At 34.9% G+C, this 14,040-nt stretch overlaps 4 protein-coding genes across 4 annotated transcripts; 3 read left to right on the top strand and 1 right to left on the bottom strand.

Annotated features, from left to right (window-relative positions):
• Positions 1-80: 80 nt before the first annotated feature.
• Positions 81-1,424, top strand: LOC135800795 (uncharacterized). Its single transcript, XM_065314117.1, has 3 exons — positions 81-333; positions 386-1,311; positions 1,368-1,424. The coding sequence occupies exons 1-3, from the start codon at positions 105-107 to the stop codon at positions 1,422-1,424; spliced, it is 1,212 nt and encodes a 403-aa protein (XP_065170189.1). The 5' UTR covers positions 81-104.
• A 158-nt stretch (positions 1,425-1,582) lies between these two features.
• On the top strand, positions 1,583-4,754 carry LOC135800796 (odorant receptor 45b-like). Its single transcript, XM_065314118.1, has 4 exons — positions 1,583-1,835; positions 1,895-2,874; positions 3,022-3,286; positions 3,343-4,754. The coding sequence occupies exons 2-4, from the start codon at positions 2,188-2,190 to the stop codon at positions 4,317-4,319; spliced, it is 1,929 nt and encodes a 642-aa protein (XP_065170190.1). The 5' UTR covers positions 1,583-1,835; positions 1,895-2,187; the 3' UTR covers positions 4,320-4,754.
• Positions 4,332-8,908, bottom strand: Bcat (Branched chain amino acid transaminase). The gene is made up of 7 exons (XM_065313265.1): positions 8,413-8,908; positions 7,061-7,192; positions 5,994-6,203; positions 5,708-5,938; positions 5,134-5,437; positions 4,920-5,074; positions 4,332-4,861 (listed from the first exon to the last, which is right to left on the bottom strand). Exons 1-7 carry the CDS (start codon positions 8,434-8,436, stop codon positions 4,667-4,669), a joined length of 1,251 nt encoding a protein of 416 aa, XP_065169337.1. The 5' UTR covers positions 8,437-8,908; the 3' UTR covers positions 4,332-4,666.
• Positions 8,909-9,635: 727 nt separating this feature from the next.
• Positions 9,636-10,452, top strand: LOC135800132 (succinate dehydrogenase assembly factor 2-B, mitochondrial-like). Its single transcript, XM_065313270.1, has 2 exons — positions 9,636-9,829; positions 9,927-10,452. Exons 1-2 carry the CDS (start codon positions 9,794-9,796, stop codon positions 10,338-10,340), a joined length of 450 nt encoding a protein of 149 aa, XP_065169342.1. The 5' UTR covers positions 9,636-9,793; the 3' UTR covers positions 10,341-10,452.
• The last annotated feature ends 3,588 nt before the right edge of the window (positions 10,453-14,040 follow it).

Raw genomic sequence — 14,040 nt, forward strand, 5'->3', positions numbered from 1 at the left:
TTGATCTGATTATAAGACCTGCAGAACGAACTATATTACACTGACCTTACTCTTTTTGCAAACACAACTCTAATAGTACTTCAGTGATTACAACGTGTCTAAGTATGTTCCTAAATAAAATTGTAAACAAATATAAGGAATTGTGGGAAGATGGAGAATTTGTGGATGAAAATGAAACAGAAATCTTACAATCTAGTTTTTGGTTTATGCGCTTGTTCCGCATGATACCCAGCCATGGCAAAAACATGAGTGGTCAAGATTTGATACTATTTGCAATTATAATGTTTCCCTTCAGTATGGCTGGTTCCCTTTCAGAGATGGTGGCCGTTTTTAGTAAGTACGAAAGAAAAATCAATTGAATTTGCTTCAGTGTGTTAAATTTTAGATAGAGACTTTATCTTGCTGGATGATTTACTTCAGTGTTTATCTTTGGTGGCAACTGGTGTCAATATTTACCTCACCATTGGAGTTTTTATGTATAAAAACCAAGCAATTGCAGAACTCGCCCAAAGTATTGGCTCTTTTCATCAGTTTCCAAAACCGATGAGTTTTGACCGCGCTAACCGTCTGGCTAATTTTGTTACCGATTTCATGGCAATCTATACGATTTTAGGAACTTTATTCTTCGGATTTATTAGCTTCATGTTCCGTGATGATTGCTTGAAGGAAAATATTGAACTTTCAATCAACAGAATTTGTGGCCCAGTTTCACCCATTCCTTTACCAGAATATTTCAACAATTCCCCTTATGTAGAAATGTTGTCTTCATTTATATTATTTAATTGTATACTGCTCTGCGTTGCTACGGCTGTTATCTTGACTTTTATCTGCGGATTGGTCATTGTTATTATATCGCGTATTCGACACTTCAAAGCAGAAGTACATAATGCATTCGAGATTTCCTCAAAACACAGACGTATTGCTTGTCTGAAATACAGCGTCAGATATCATGTACATATTATTAATTTAATACGAAAATTGAATGCTTGCATATCTACTGCAAGCCTGCTTCAAGCAACGTTTACCGCTGCCGTTATTGCGATGGTTGCATTCCAATTTTCAATGAAGCCAGAACTGAAAACGGCATTACTAGGATTTGGATGGTTCATGGTGCTGTCTATTTTGTGTTATGCAGGGCAAGCATTAATTGATGAAACGTCTGATTTATCTGAACATATTTACAATACCAATTGGTATAACTACGAGGTGGAAACTCAAAAATTTGTCTATATGTTCATTGTTCGTGGAAATCATTTTTTATTTATTGATACAATGTTTTTGGGACCATTAGGGTTGACTACATTTGCATTTGTAAGTATATAGATGTGATGTTTCTAGAAGTTGATTTTATGGGAAATAATTTTTAGGCCATGCAGAATTCTTATTCATTACTTGCAATTTTGCATCAACAACAAGCCAAATAATTGATTAATAATTAAATTATTATACAACATGTTATTTGTTGGTTATTTCTAATTAAAAGTCTGTGCAAAAAATTTGATCATATTAAAAAACATAATCACAAAGTACTTTCTTTGATATTGATTTGTACAACATGGCTATTGCTTCAATTTCGCATATGTGAAAAAGTTTTCATACAAGCAAAATGCGAAGGTATTTCACTAACAAATTTCATGAAATCTTCGAAAATGGAGAATTTATCGACGAAGAAGAGACAGAAATTCTACAAAATAGTTTTATATGCATGAGACTGATGCACATGAGTCCAAAACCTGGCAAGAAGCTTACAGCCTTCGATCTTTTAATCTTTATGTTGATAACATCACCGATATCACTTAGCTGTGGAGTAGCTGAGTGTGTAGTACAATACTTATGTAAGTTATACTTAAAATAAACTACCGAAGCAAAATATTCCCTGATTTATTATTCGTAGATCGAGATTATCTAATTTTGGATGACTTGTTACAATGTTTATCGATTATATGCAGTGGTATGAATATGTATATCACTCTTTGATGGTTCATCTACAAAAATCAAGACATTGCTAATCTGGCTCATAAAATTGGAACATTTCGACAATTTCGTAAACCAGTGTGTTTCGATCGTGCCAACCGCATTGCAAACTTTGTGACTTTATTTTTGGTCTCTTATACAATTGGTGGAATATCACTTTACATATTTATAAGTTACTGGCAACGCAGTAGATGTTTGAAGGAAAATGACGAAATGAAGATTGAACGTTTGTGTGGACTGATTGTACCTGCCCCTTTACCAATGTACTTCAACGAGGGACCTTATTTCTATATACTTTTCGCGGCGCAAGCTTGTAATGTCACAGTGGTATGTATTGCCGCCGCAGTGGTATTAACATTCACCTGTGGGTTGGTGGTTGTTATCAATTCACGAATTCGAATGTTCAAAGAAGATATGCGTGCAGCATTTAGTAGAGCTAGTGTTAATAACCAAAATCAAAAACAGCGCCTAAAGGATTGTGTGCGTTATCATGTGTATTTGATTAAATTAGCGCATCAGTTGAATGATTGCATGTCTATAGCTTGTTTTGTGTTATCATCGTTTACAAGCGCTGTTATCGGGTTGATTGCTTTCCAATTTCTAATGCAACCTGAATTGAAGACAATATTGCATGGCCTTGGTTGGTTATTAGTATTGGCGATACTTTCATATGGTGGACAGATATTAATCAATGAAACTGTGGATATACCAATGCAAATTTATAATAATGATTGGTTTGACTACGATGTCGAAACACAAAAGTTTGTATTGATGATTATTGGCAGAGGAAATTATTACTTCTACATTGATACCATTTTCTTTGGTCCTTTGGCCTTGACCACTTTTGGGCATGTAATTCAGAACGCTTACTCATTGATTGCCCTGCTATATCAGGACTCTTAATATCAGACATTGTTAAGCAATTTACTTTCATTTTTTTGTAAATTAAAAGGTTTGTAAATACAAAGCAAAATTTGCTACATAATAATTTTTTGCAAATTACTTCTAAAAATGAAGAGAATTTAAACTAAACTCAAAATATAAAAGAACACACATATCTCAAGAATTTCACAATCGGGAAGTATGTGGAATAACTTGAAAGCTGAGTTTCACAACCTACTAGAAGATGGTGATTTCGTCGACGAGGCAGAAACTGAAATTCTTCAAACCAGCTTCACTTACATGCGATTTTTACGCATGAGTCCAGCACCCGGCAAGAAGCTTAGACTAATCGACCTCATTTTCTTTGCGTTGATAGCATGCCCATTCTGTATTATGTGTGGCACCTCATACCTATTGATTCAATACTTATGTAAGTCAAACCTTAAATAAACTAGCTACCAAACAAGCAACAGACTTTCTTCACAGATTATAATTATATAACTCTTGACGATCTACTGCAATGCACCTCAGTGGTCTGCAGCGGTTTAAACATGTATCTCACTCTTGGATGGTTCATCTACAAAAACCAAGACATTGCCAACCTGGCACATAACATCGGTTCATTCCATCTGTTTCGTAAACCAGCTTCGTTTGACCGTGCCAACCGCCTTGCAAACTTTTTAACTTCAGCAATGTCTATCTATACAGGACTTGCAGTGATTTTCTTCACAATTGTCAGTTATTGGCAACGCACTGCTTGCCTAAAAGAAAATGCTGAAATGAAGATAGAGCGCTTGTGTGGACTCATTGTACCAGCACCATTTCCCATGTATTTTAACGAAGGAATCTATTTCTACATAATTTTTGGGATGCAAACATTCAATATCAGCGTGGTATGTCTAGCTGCCTGTATAGTATTGACCTTCACTTGTGGTTTGGTCATTGTTATCAACTCAAGAATTCAATTGTGTAAGGAAGATATGCGGGCTGCATTCGGAAGCACTAATGAATACGATCGCAAGCGACGACTTAAAGAATGTGTGCGATATCACGTGTACATGGTCAATTTGGCTCGCAATCTCAACGATTGTATGTCCACAGCATGTTTTATTCAGTCTTCGTTTATGAGTGCGGTGATTGCCATGATTGCTTTTCAATTCTTGATGAAACCAGAGTTGAAGACTTTAGCACATGGTCTTGGTTGGATTCTGGTGTTGGCGATACTTTCTTATGGTGGGCAGATGTTAATTGATAACACCATTGATATTCCAATGCATATCTACAAAACAGATTGGTTTGATTATGATGTAGAAACACAAAAGATTGTGTCAATGATTATCCTAAGAGGAAACTATTACCTATATATAGATACTATATTCTTTGGTCCTTTGGCTTTGACCACGTTTGGTCAGGTGATAGAGAATGCTTATTCACTCATTGCTATTCTGTATCAGAAATCTTAAGATTCTTGCACGTTGTATAGCATCAATTTTATTGAAATTAACTGTCTATTGTATCTATCTACATAAATTAATTTACAATTACAATCGTCTTATAATTTACTATCTTAGGAATTGCATTAAACATCTAGCAATTCTGAATATATACAAATTCAATTTCGTACTCCTTTCCAGTAATGTGATGAAAGTAACTAATCATATATGATTAATTAATTTAAGTATTAATACCACAGTCGTTTTGAACCAGGCCATCGGGACGTTTGCACTTAATAACTTACGTTTTATATTAGTAACTAACATAATTAAATCCAAAGTTTCTCTCTCTTGTTTTACTGTAGGTTTAAGGCAATTTAAACTTCATCGATGGTTTGAGCCCAAGGATGTTTAATTTTTCCATACTGAATTCCTGAAAGTGTGTCGCTAATACGTCGGAAAAGTGGCGATTGGTGATCCATTGTGGGTACAGGGATTTCCTCCCCCATGTATTCCACAGATTTCACCGGACTGACCACACATGCGGTTCCAGAACCAAACATTTCTAACAACTAAAAGTCATAAAAGAGTTAAAATCCATTATTTAGATATAAAATTATTAATAATTACCCTTTCTTCTTTCTGCATCGTTACAATGTCACTCATTGTAATGACTCGTTCCTCCACTTCGAAATCATTCCACTCACGAGCTAATTGCAAAATGGAGAAACGTGTAACTCCAGGCAGAATCAATCCATTCAATGGCGGTGTAGCCAAAACTTTTTCTTAAATTACAGACCAGATTTTGTAAGTACATACAAACGAATGATTTGAATTAACTTACTGCCATTTTTATTGACATAGAACACAAATATATTCATGGTGCCAACCTCGGTCACCTGATGATCATCCCCATAAAGCCATAAGACTTGCTGTTTGCCACGTAGGACCGCTTGGTTCTGAACACGGATTGTGGGTCCATAATTGGAACCCATTTTGCGGTCGCCACAACCACCAGGCCATGCACGGGTATATGTGGGGTCTGCGAAAAGGCTAACAGCCTCATTTCCACCAGCAAAATACGCGCCCACTGGGCAAAGAACTGTGAAAAGTAAAGCTGATTCGGATTGCGACACACCCAGTGTTCCCTGAAATAAATAAAAAATATATTCACATTAAACGTGGATTATTTAGTCAAATATAAAGCAAACAGTTTGCTATATTAATACGGGTTTATCTGTCTTGTCAAAATATTCGCATATCTCCTTCAAACACAAGCACATGCTATTATCAGTAGTCACATGCGTAGGTACAGTAGCGCAAACAGAATTGTTGGCGCGCGGTACAACATAAAAATAATGAAAAGCATGTGAAGGTCATTATCAATAACCTAATCAATTTGATTTGAATTAACTTACATCGATACCGATAAGGGTCGGGCGCACGTACAAACTGGATGCTTCGCAATGTGGCACCCACTCCTGATCGATTGAGATCAGTTTATTCAAGCATCTTATCAATTCCAAGCCATCGAAAGTTGGCAGGCCTGATTCTTTCGCCGAGAGATTCATGCGCTGCATGTTTAGGTCCGGGCGGAAAATGCGGATACGTCCGTCCACGCCGCGATAAGCTTTTAATCCTTCAAATAACTGAAAATATTCGTTAGATTTTACACTTCACAATATAAAAATTAAATTAACTTACTTCAATCGCATAATGCAAAACTTTTGCAGCTGGATGCAAGGAAATATTTTCAAAAGGAATGATTTCTGGTATTTGCCATCCGCCGAGTTTTTTGTGATAGAAAATTTTGAGCATATGGTCGGTGAAGACCTGTCCAAACTTGAGGCTGTCCACATTTGGCTTCACCCTCAATTGGTGTGGTTCGGCATGGGTGATTTTCGCATCTGATGCCTGGAATATTTACAAAATATAATTTTTTTGCAAAACATTGAAATGTTAGCTTCCTTATTACAGCAAAGATCAAAAAACTATTTTAAAAGTTGAATATCTCTATTTGATTAATTTCAGAATATCTAATTCAACATTTCATATTGAGATAAATCCGGATCGGTGCCCTTGACAACTTTTGCTGCCTTTTTCGAACGGTTCAAACTTTTATTGGAAGTGTTGGGCGTGTGGGGAGCAAAACCAATGAATTTCAACAGTTCGAAACGCGTCCTACTTGGCCTTCACTTTGAATAAAATTATTTCGTAGCGTTGTGGTATTTTGTAAGTTATTCAGAGAGGTAAAAAATCGCGCGATTCGTGTTATCGCCAGAGTTGCTACCTGATTGGCTGCGTGTCGGAGGCACGACGCCACGTTTTTCAAAAGTGTTTTCGATTCAAATATACTCTTGAGAGACCTTGGGAGAGGCTAGAATAATACCGCAACATAAAATAGAAAGATATTTAAGTTTTCAACTCAAGTTTTATTTTTAATGTCATTAATATAAGGCACACCCTGTATTTTTCCAAAGATCAATTGATTTATCCACGTATGTATTTGCATAAAAACGCGTTTATTTTTTAACTGACGCAATATTTTCCATTCTTTATTACTTTGCAAATTGAATTTGTTTTATCTGCTCAGGCGCTATCAAGAAAATTGTGTGGGGATAAATGCAAATGCAATTTGTACCTTGACAACAAAATAAGTACCAAAACATGCGATAACAATATGGTGCATTCAATAAATTAATTTTATTATTAACTCCGCATAATGCGAATTTTGTTTTTGTTACAATAGCGCTCATTTTTTTAAAACTTACTCTGAACGAATATTCCGGATCAAATTCACGAACATCTTCATTACCGATTAATTGCTCTTTCACTTTGAGACTGCAGCTTCGTGCTTGTTGACGCAATTTGTGTTGATGTCTTAAGATCCATCTGCACGCGCACTGAAAACGACAAATAAACATTAATTATTTGCATAGACTATCGATAATAATTAACACATCATTCTAGGGTTATCATAATCTTCAATATAATGTGATTGTTGCATGTATTGCATAATAAATACAAATTTATTCAGTTGTCATGTTGTCGAGCTAAATTGCCAAAATGTAACTGATGATAAACTAAAGTAAATAATTTTCAGCACAAGATATGACCAAGTTGAATTATTTATAATCGTGGTTATTCCCGAATATATTCCAACTTGAATATTTTTTCCAGAATCTTATTAGCTACAATTATCTTGCAAAAATGTGAAATTTTTCATTTTCTGCATTTGCTCGCAAAGTGCAACGGATGCAAAACGTACAATTATCATAAATTACACTTCACTACTTGTTGATACTTGTTAGTTTGTTTACAGCAATAAACACGTGCGTTTAATCGTTATTATGGGGAAAGACTCGAGATAATTATTATTTGTCTCGCCCCGTTCTTGCCTTGTCTTCTCGTTTGGTAGGAAAAAAAGCAGTTCACCTACTTATCCAATGTAGGAATACAAAAAAAGCGAACTCTCGCGTCGAAAACACGTCAGGTTACCTAAGAAAATAACTCATTTCTGTTGTTTATCAGCAGCTACAAGCCTTCAAACTCGTCCTGCAGGCCCGTATTCAAATATTTTATACACCATGCAATAGGTTTGAATTAAACCAACACTTATTGCTATGAAAGCTGAGTTGATTGATTGACTTGAGTTACTTAATACACGACTTTTCAAAATCATACGATCGAAACTCAATATTGACAATAATAATATCGATGCTGATAGCATGATCGCACACCAAATGCGTCGCTTTTGGCGTCAGTCGATAGTTTTGAGTGCAAATCGCACCGAATATTCATTTTAACGATGGCAAGGTCAGTCCAGTCGTCAGTAATTTTTCCTTTTTTCAAATATTTAAACAGGAATATATCAATCAAAATTAACAATTTATTAGGTAGAAATATATTTATGCATTACTTTTATTAGACGGTAATTAAACTTTGGCCAATAGTATTTTTTGCGAAATAAAAATAACTGCATAAATATTTACGGACAGTTTTTAGTTCAACTATAAAAATAGTTGCGATATCACAGTTCGCATAAAATATATCTAAATCGGTGTAAATTGCCAAAAAATACAAAAATAATCAAATGAGAACGCAATAATAGTTTACAACTTACTTGTTTTGTTGTTTGGATAACCATATTGCTAAAATAGTTTTACACTTTTATTTAGTTTTTATTCACTAATTTCAACTGTTAAACTTTTATTTATTTCAGATTTACGTTTTAAATTTGTATGAAAAGTTTACAGGCTGTTTTCTGTGCTTGTACGAAAGTTTTTCGTGCTTTGCAGCAACGGATCTGATGTATATCTTGACGGTTTGTTTGCTGACTGCCTACTAACGTGTTTTACGCGCCCCGGCGCTGTTTTACTCGCGATAGCGTTTCTTCCGTCGTCGATTTCGTTCACTACGTCCACCAACTAGCACTAGTATATCTCGTAGTAATTTGACGTTTGCACGTTTTGCGTATTTTGCAACGTAATCAATTTTTTTTGCGAGTGACGCGTAGTTTTTGTTTTTCACAACAATGTTGTATCTTTCCTTAGCGAGCACGTGTGTGAACTATTATTGTTTTGTACCGGATAAGTTAAAGTTAAACAAATTTACTTTGCTGTTTTCGTCGCAAACTGCGCGCAGTTACTGATTTTAGAATTTTTATCCGAAAGAGGCGTGCGCAAAGATTATCTCAAGTGAATTTTATTTATACTCGGAAATCTTGATTGTTTTGATTATTAAATCGATTGTTCTGGATTAACTTTGCATTATAAGACTGGAAGTGAAAAATTGCGATTATGGAAAGCAAGTTCACGACCTCACTAGGACATTTGCATATTACTTAGTCGCATAAGCAGCTATTTAATAACAATTTAATTCACGTCGCAATCTGATCGCTTGTCGCGTCATCCAGCGTTATTTACCACGTTGCGCTATCAATGTTTGTTGTCATCTTTGAATGCTTTGCGTGTTAACTTTTTTATACTGACGTAATTTGTTTTATTATTTCACCCCACATTTTCGATATAAAACTGTACCAATGTCATTCACTTTTAGCAAACGATTTTATAGCACAACTTAGAAACAAGTTACTATTTGTTTTTTATTTTGTAGGTTGTACCAATAAATGTTAAACGCTGAATATTAAACATTATTTCTTGTTTTTCCTATAATTATTAACGTTTTATGAATATTTTATAAACTTACTTAACATACTATGTAGAGGACTTGCAATGCACAATTTTAAATGAAAACTTATTAAATTATTTGTTAACATCAATGATAAATAACACTTTTCAAAAGTTTTACGTTTATTTGATATAATTTGTTTATAAATACTTTCTACGTTTTATTATAGGCAACTCTTTTAACACATTCAAAATTATAAGTTGGCTGTTGTTATGAAAACGTAAGTTTTTGAACAACACAATATAAATAACGCTCCAAAACAATCTTAGTGGACTCTGAAATATTATATATTGAAACGCAATATCTCCAGCATCATGAATTTCCTTACTTCTCTCAAGTTAGTCCGCAATGTGAGTATATTTTTTTCTAACCTCAACATGCCCAAAATGCGACGTTCTCTTACATTTATTACGTAATGTCTTCATCTTTATTTTTATATTCTTACAGTTTAGAGCAGTTTCTCGCCATTTGACATCTATTCGCATGAGCAGCCAAGTCATTGAACCTCCAGATGATTACATTGAGCTGCCAAGGAGGGTTCACAGAGGTGATGAGGATCTCGTCACTCGCAAATCGCGCCTCTTGTATCAGTCACGCAAACGCGGGATGCTAGAAAACGACTTGCTATTGAGCACATTTGCTGATAAATATCTACAAGATATGAGTTATGAGGAGGTGGAAGAGTATGATAAGCTTATTAATCAACCATCAAATGATTGGGAGATCTTCTATTGGGCTACTGGTGTCAAACCAGTGCCTCCAGAGTATGACAACTACACTTTTAAGTTGTTCAAGGAACATACAATGAATTTAAAGAAAGAGGTCAGATTACGGCAACCTGATGTCAAAGAAATGAAGTAATTTGTGAATGAAGGATTGATGATGATTGTGGATGATCAAGTATTTATATTAAAGTATCTAATGTGTGATAATTTTTCATTATTGTTATGAAATATGAATTGATGGTTGAAAATTATGGTTTTTTTACTTGTGCAATTTGTGATTTCTTCAAATTGTTTGTTTTGTTGAAATCAAAATGGAAAAGAGCTAATTGGGTAGCAAGTTTCAGGTTAAATTTCTGCAAATATTAATCTTGCTTGATTAATCTACTGTGTGAATGAAACATAATAATAAGTCGTTTCAGTGTTTTCAATGAAGCAAAGTCACTGAAATGCAAGTAATATATATTTCCCTGCAAATGTAGGTTCATAAACATGACAAACTTTGTGGCTGCTTTAGCATCATTCCGCGAAAGTACATTGGTTACACATACTTTTATCTTAATTTTTTCTAGACAATAATTACTTGCACACGTTCGAACGAACATCTAGACATCTTGACTTTCCTTAGAAGCAGCTTCTAGTCTAGTGTATTATGCAACCAGTATTTTTTCTTAGTAACTTTTTAGGTGTCTAAGATAGCAATGAACACTCATAAATAAATTACAGTGCTTTACCATTTTTCGTGACCGGACATTTGCCCCCAAGACGATCGCTCACAGGACAACTGCTCACAGACAACTGCCCACAGTCATAACTGCGCACACGGATAATTGCTCACAGGGCTTTTGCTCACATTGACAATTGCTCACAGGACTTTTACTCACACGGACGATTGCGCACATGGACAATTGCTCACTATTTAATTTTTTTTATAATGGTGGATATAAATCCATTTCTTTTGGTTAATATTTAATGCCAAATGTTCTATATGCAAATTTTTTTAACAACTTTATTGTGATTCACAAAAGGCAAACGATGAAACGATGGTTTTTTCTATGGTCACCATAGAAAAAACAAATACTGTTATTCTGCTTTAATTGTCATCAACATAATTAGTTTTAAAATGGAAGGTCTGCCAGAATTGCGCTCTGAAACCCTATGCGTGCCGAATTGCAATTGTTGGAAACACGAGCAAAATATAAAAGAAGATCGAAGACTTTTAGTATGGGACCGCAATCAAAGAAAGTCGGAACGTATTCGAAACTACCTGTGCGAATCAATTGCACGCCCAAAAGACCAACTGCTAATGAACAGTCTTGAAAAACATCGCCGGATTCAAGAACAACGGACCGTCGCAACCTACGCGCAAGTACCATGTCAATTTGATAAATATCGAGGTAATCCTATGTGGTGGAAATTACCACCGAAATTGAAGCAGATTTGTGATGAGCCTCAGGAATATTTCATTCATCTCAGTCGCCTGGAACGTTTTGTTGTCCCTTCATTGGAATATATACGTATCCCAAAGTTATTCGCAACAGCACTCACAGATAAACCATTAGGAAGTAAATCACGGAAAGACGACGCTCTTAAAAGACTTGATAGTTGCTGTTTGAAGAAGATAGAACCACATGTTCCTGATGTAGAGAGTATTTATGTAATTGGGGAAACACTGAATTCACCATTGATTGAAAAATCTAAATCGATTTTACGAAAATGTGCTTGCAGTCCACGAACCGATGTAGAATCATCGCATTCATCATTTAAAACAAGGTCTGATAAAAGTTCAATTAAATATTTGATGATAAATGACCAGACAATCTTGAAAGATTCTCAAGGTGCAATTAAAACATCAGTCATTTTTGATACAGCCTGTGGAGAAGATACTAAAATGTCTAAACTTTTTCTACAGAATCACAGTACATGGACATTGCGAATATCTTTTCAAGAAATAAATAAAATTTCCAATTTTGTCACACCATCTAAATCGAAAAATTCGGGAAATTCTTTCTTTTTTGACAGAAATTACCATATTATCATGCCTTGTCAAATAATTGATGTGCCGTTTTGGTTTAAAAATCCAAAATGTGGATTTTTCGATCAATTGTTAAAAATGACAGTGGTTCCTGATTTGTGGTTCGGAAAACTTTCCATTCATATATCATTAAATGCGTCATCTTTAGAAGTTGATAATGTTGAAAAATGCAACGAATATGAGCAAATGATTCAGAAGCGAGTCAGATACAGGTTGATCCGTGATTGTTTGGACGATATTTTACAAGATGTACCTTCAAGAAAATCAACTGATCAACTTATCAAAACATATACGTATGATAAAGGTATAATTTTTGAAGCATTAAATTCAACTTTTGATCCAATTCATGACCGACCAAAATATCTTTATGATAAAGAAATAGTAGACGAGTTGGAAGCGTTCTATCAATCAGTACGTTTAGAACAACATCCAGAGTTTTGGTCCCTTAACTTAAATGATTTAAGAACTGTCACCAAAGATCGTGAGGCATTTGAGAGAGTTAACACCTTAACAGAAAATTACAATCATGTGTTTGAAATTATTGAACAAAATAAAGTCACGCGAGATGAAACACGCCAGAGGCTTGATAGAATGTTTCTAGGAGAAACACTAACGAAGAAAGGTGGCAAAGGAGACAAAATGAGGGAAGATAAGAAACCCAAAAAAGAAAAGGATGCTTCTGAGAAATCGTCTAAAACATTATCTAAAAAGGGTAAGAAAGATGACACTTCTAAAATAAAAGAACCAAAAAGAGAAGACTTGCCCAAAACACTATCTAATCACCTTGAAGAAATTATTTTAAAACTACGCTCGCCTGTCATACAACAAAACCTATATTGTCAACGTTTCAAAATGGCTTACAACTTGTTTTGTTCCTATATAGATAAAATATCAGTGGACGTTCAAGATATGTGTAAGAAATACTTTTCTTTAGAACGCCCAGACCCATTAGAGATACATAGGAATTCTTTTAACCAATCACACATGAATTGTGACCAGTTATTGAATTGTGATATAAATTCAAAAGCATTTTATGACTTTCCAAAAATACGAGGCACGCCTCAACCAGCTTGGGCATTAGCAATACCTTTAGATGATTATCAAGCACGTTTCGATGCAATGCAATCAGCTACACAGTCAAAAACTAATTTACAAGGAAAGAAAACCAAAGGGAATGACCAGAAAAAGAAAGATGGTGCTTCCATAAAAAGCAAAGAAACGAAGAGGACATCCAAGTCTACTAGTAAGTTAGAGATCGTGCTTAGTACAGCGGCCATTGACGAATCTGAGAATCCAGATGCAGAAAATGTCACTATGGAAGAAGTTGATACAAAAGATGAAAACTGGTTCTACTTAATACCACATGATAAGGTTGATCACTATCGTAATAACATATATATTGTGTTCTATAAGAATCTTTGCGATTTTGTGGATGACCTTGAAGTTGTATATGGTATGATTTCTGATGATAGGCCAGGCCCGGCTGAAATTCAACGTATTAAGTTCTCTCAACAAAGAAGTCTACTTTTGGACGAAGGTCTCCAAGTTCAGTGTATTAATTTGAATCAAAAGATTTCTGAAATGCTTACATATGGAGACACTGTTGAAGAAAGTGTTAAATATTCTCAATCGTCCATTGTAAGAAAAAAAGTTGTTGAACAGCCAAAACAAGATTTAATTGGAAAGTCATCGTCTATTTGGAATGTGATTCAAGCTTACGTTCCGCAAAAGGTACGGAAAATACCAGAGAAAGAAGGCGACGTCTTTGCAATAAGACCTTGTCGTACTGGTAAACTAAAAGACG

This window comes from Atheta coriaria, unplaced genomic scaffold, assembly GCF_025399875.1.
Source record: "Atheta coriaria isolate IRGN ID8LTWV9N9 unplaced genomic scaffold, Caltech_Dcor_3.1 hic_scaffold_10_pilon, whole genome shotgun sequence".
NCBI classification, from domain to species: Eukaryota; Metazoa; Arthropoda; class Insecta; order Coleoptera; family Staphylinidae; genus Dalotia; species Dalotia coriaria.

Excerpts from the sequence above, each read along its gene's own strand:
- LOC135800796 (XM_065314118.1), top strand. The coding sequence starts at position 2,188 with ATGAAGATTGAACGTTTGTGTGGACTGATTGTACCTGCCCCTTTACCA. Across the intron at positions 2,875-3,021 it reads CCCTGCTATATCAGGACTCT|AACACACATATCTCAAGAAT; the intron begins TAATATCAGACA and ends AAAATATAAAAG. Across the intron at positions 3,287-3,342 it reads CCTATTGATTCAATACTTAT|ATTATAATTATATAACTCTT; the intron begins GTAAGTCAAACC and ends CTTTCTTCACAG.
- Bcat (XM_065313265.1), bottom strand. The coding sequence starts at position 8,436 with ATGGTTATCCAAACAACAAAACAA. Across the intron at positions 7,193-8,412 it reads TTATCCAAACAACAAAACAA|TGCGCGTGCAGATGGATCTT; the intron begins GTAAGTTGTAAA and ends TGTCGTTTTCAG. Across the intron at positions 6,204-7,060 it reads ATCCGGAATATTCGTTCAGA|GCATCAGATGCGAAAATCAC; the intron begins GTAAGTTTTAAA and ends TAAATATTCCAG.
- LOC135800795 (XM_065314117.1), top strand. The coding sequence starts at position 105 with ATGTTCCTAAATAAAATTGTAAACAAATATAAGGAATTGTGGGAAGAT. Across the intron at positions 334-385 it reads AGAGATGGTGGCCGTTTTTA|ATAGAGACTTTATCTTGCTG; the intron begins GTAAGTACGAAA and ends GTTAAATTTTAG. Across the intron at positions 1,312-1,367 it reads GGTTGACTACATTTGCATTT|GCCATGCAGAATTCTTATTC; the intron begins GTAAGTATATAG and ends AATAATTTTTAG.
- LOC135800132 (XM_065313270.1), top strand. The coding sequence starts at position 9,794 with ATGAATTTCCTTACTTCTCTCAAGTTAGTCCGCAAT. Across the intron at positions 9,830-9,926 it reads CTCTCAAGTTAGTCCGCAAT|TTTAGAGCAGTTTCTCGCCA; the intron begins GTGAGTATATTT and ends ATATTCTTACAG.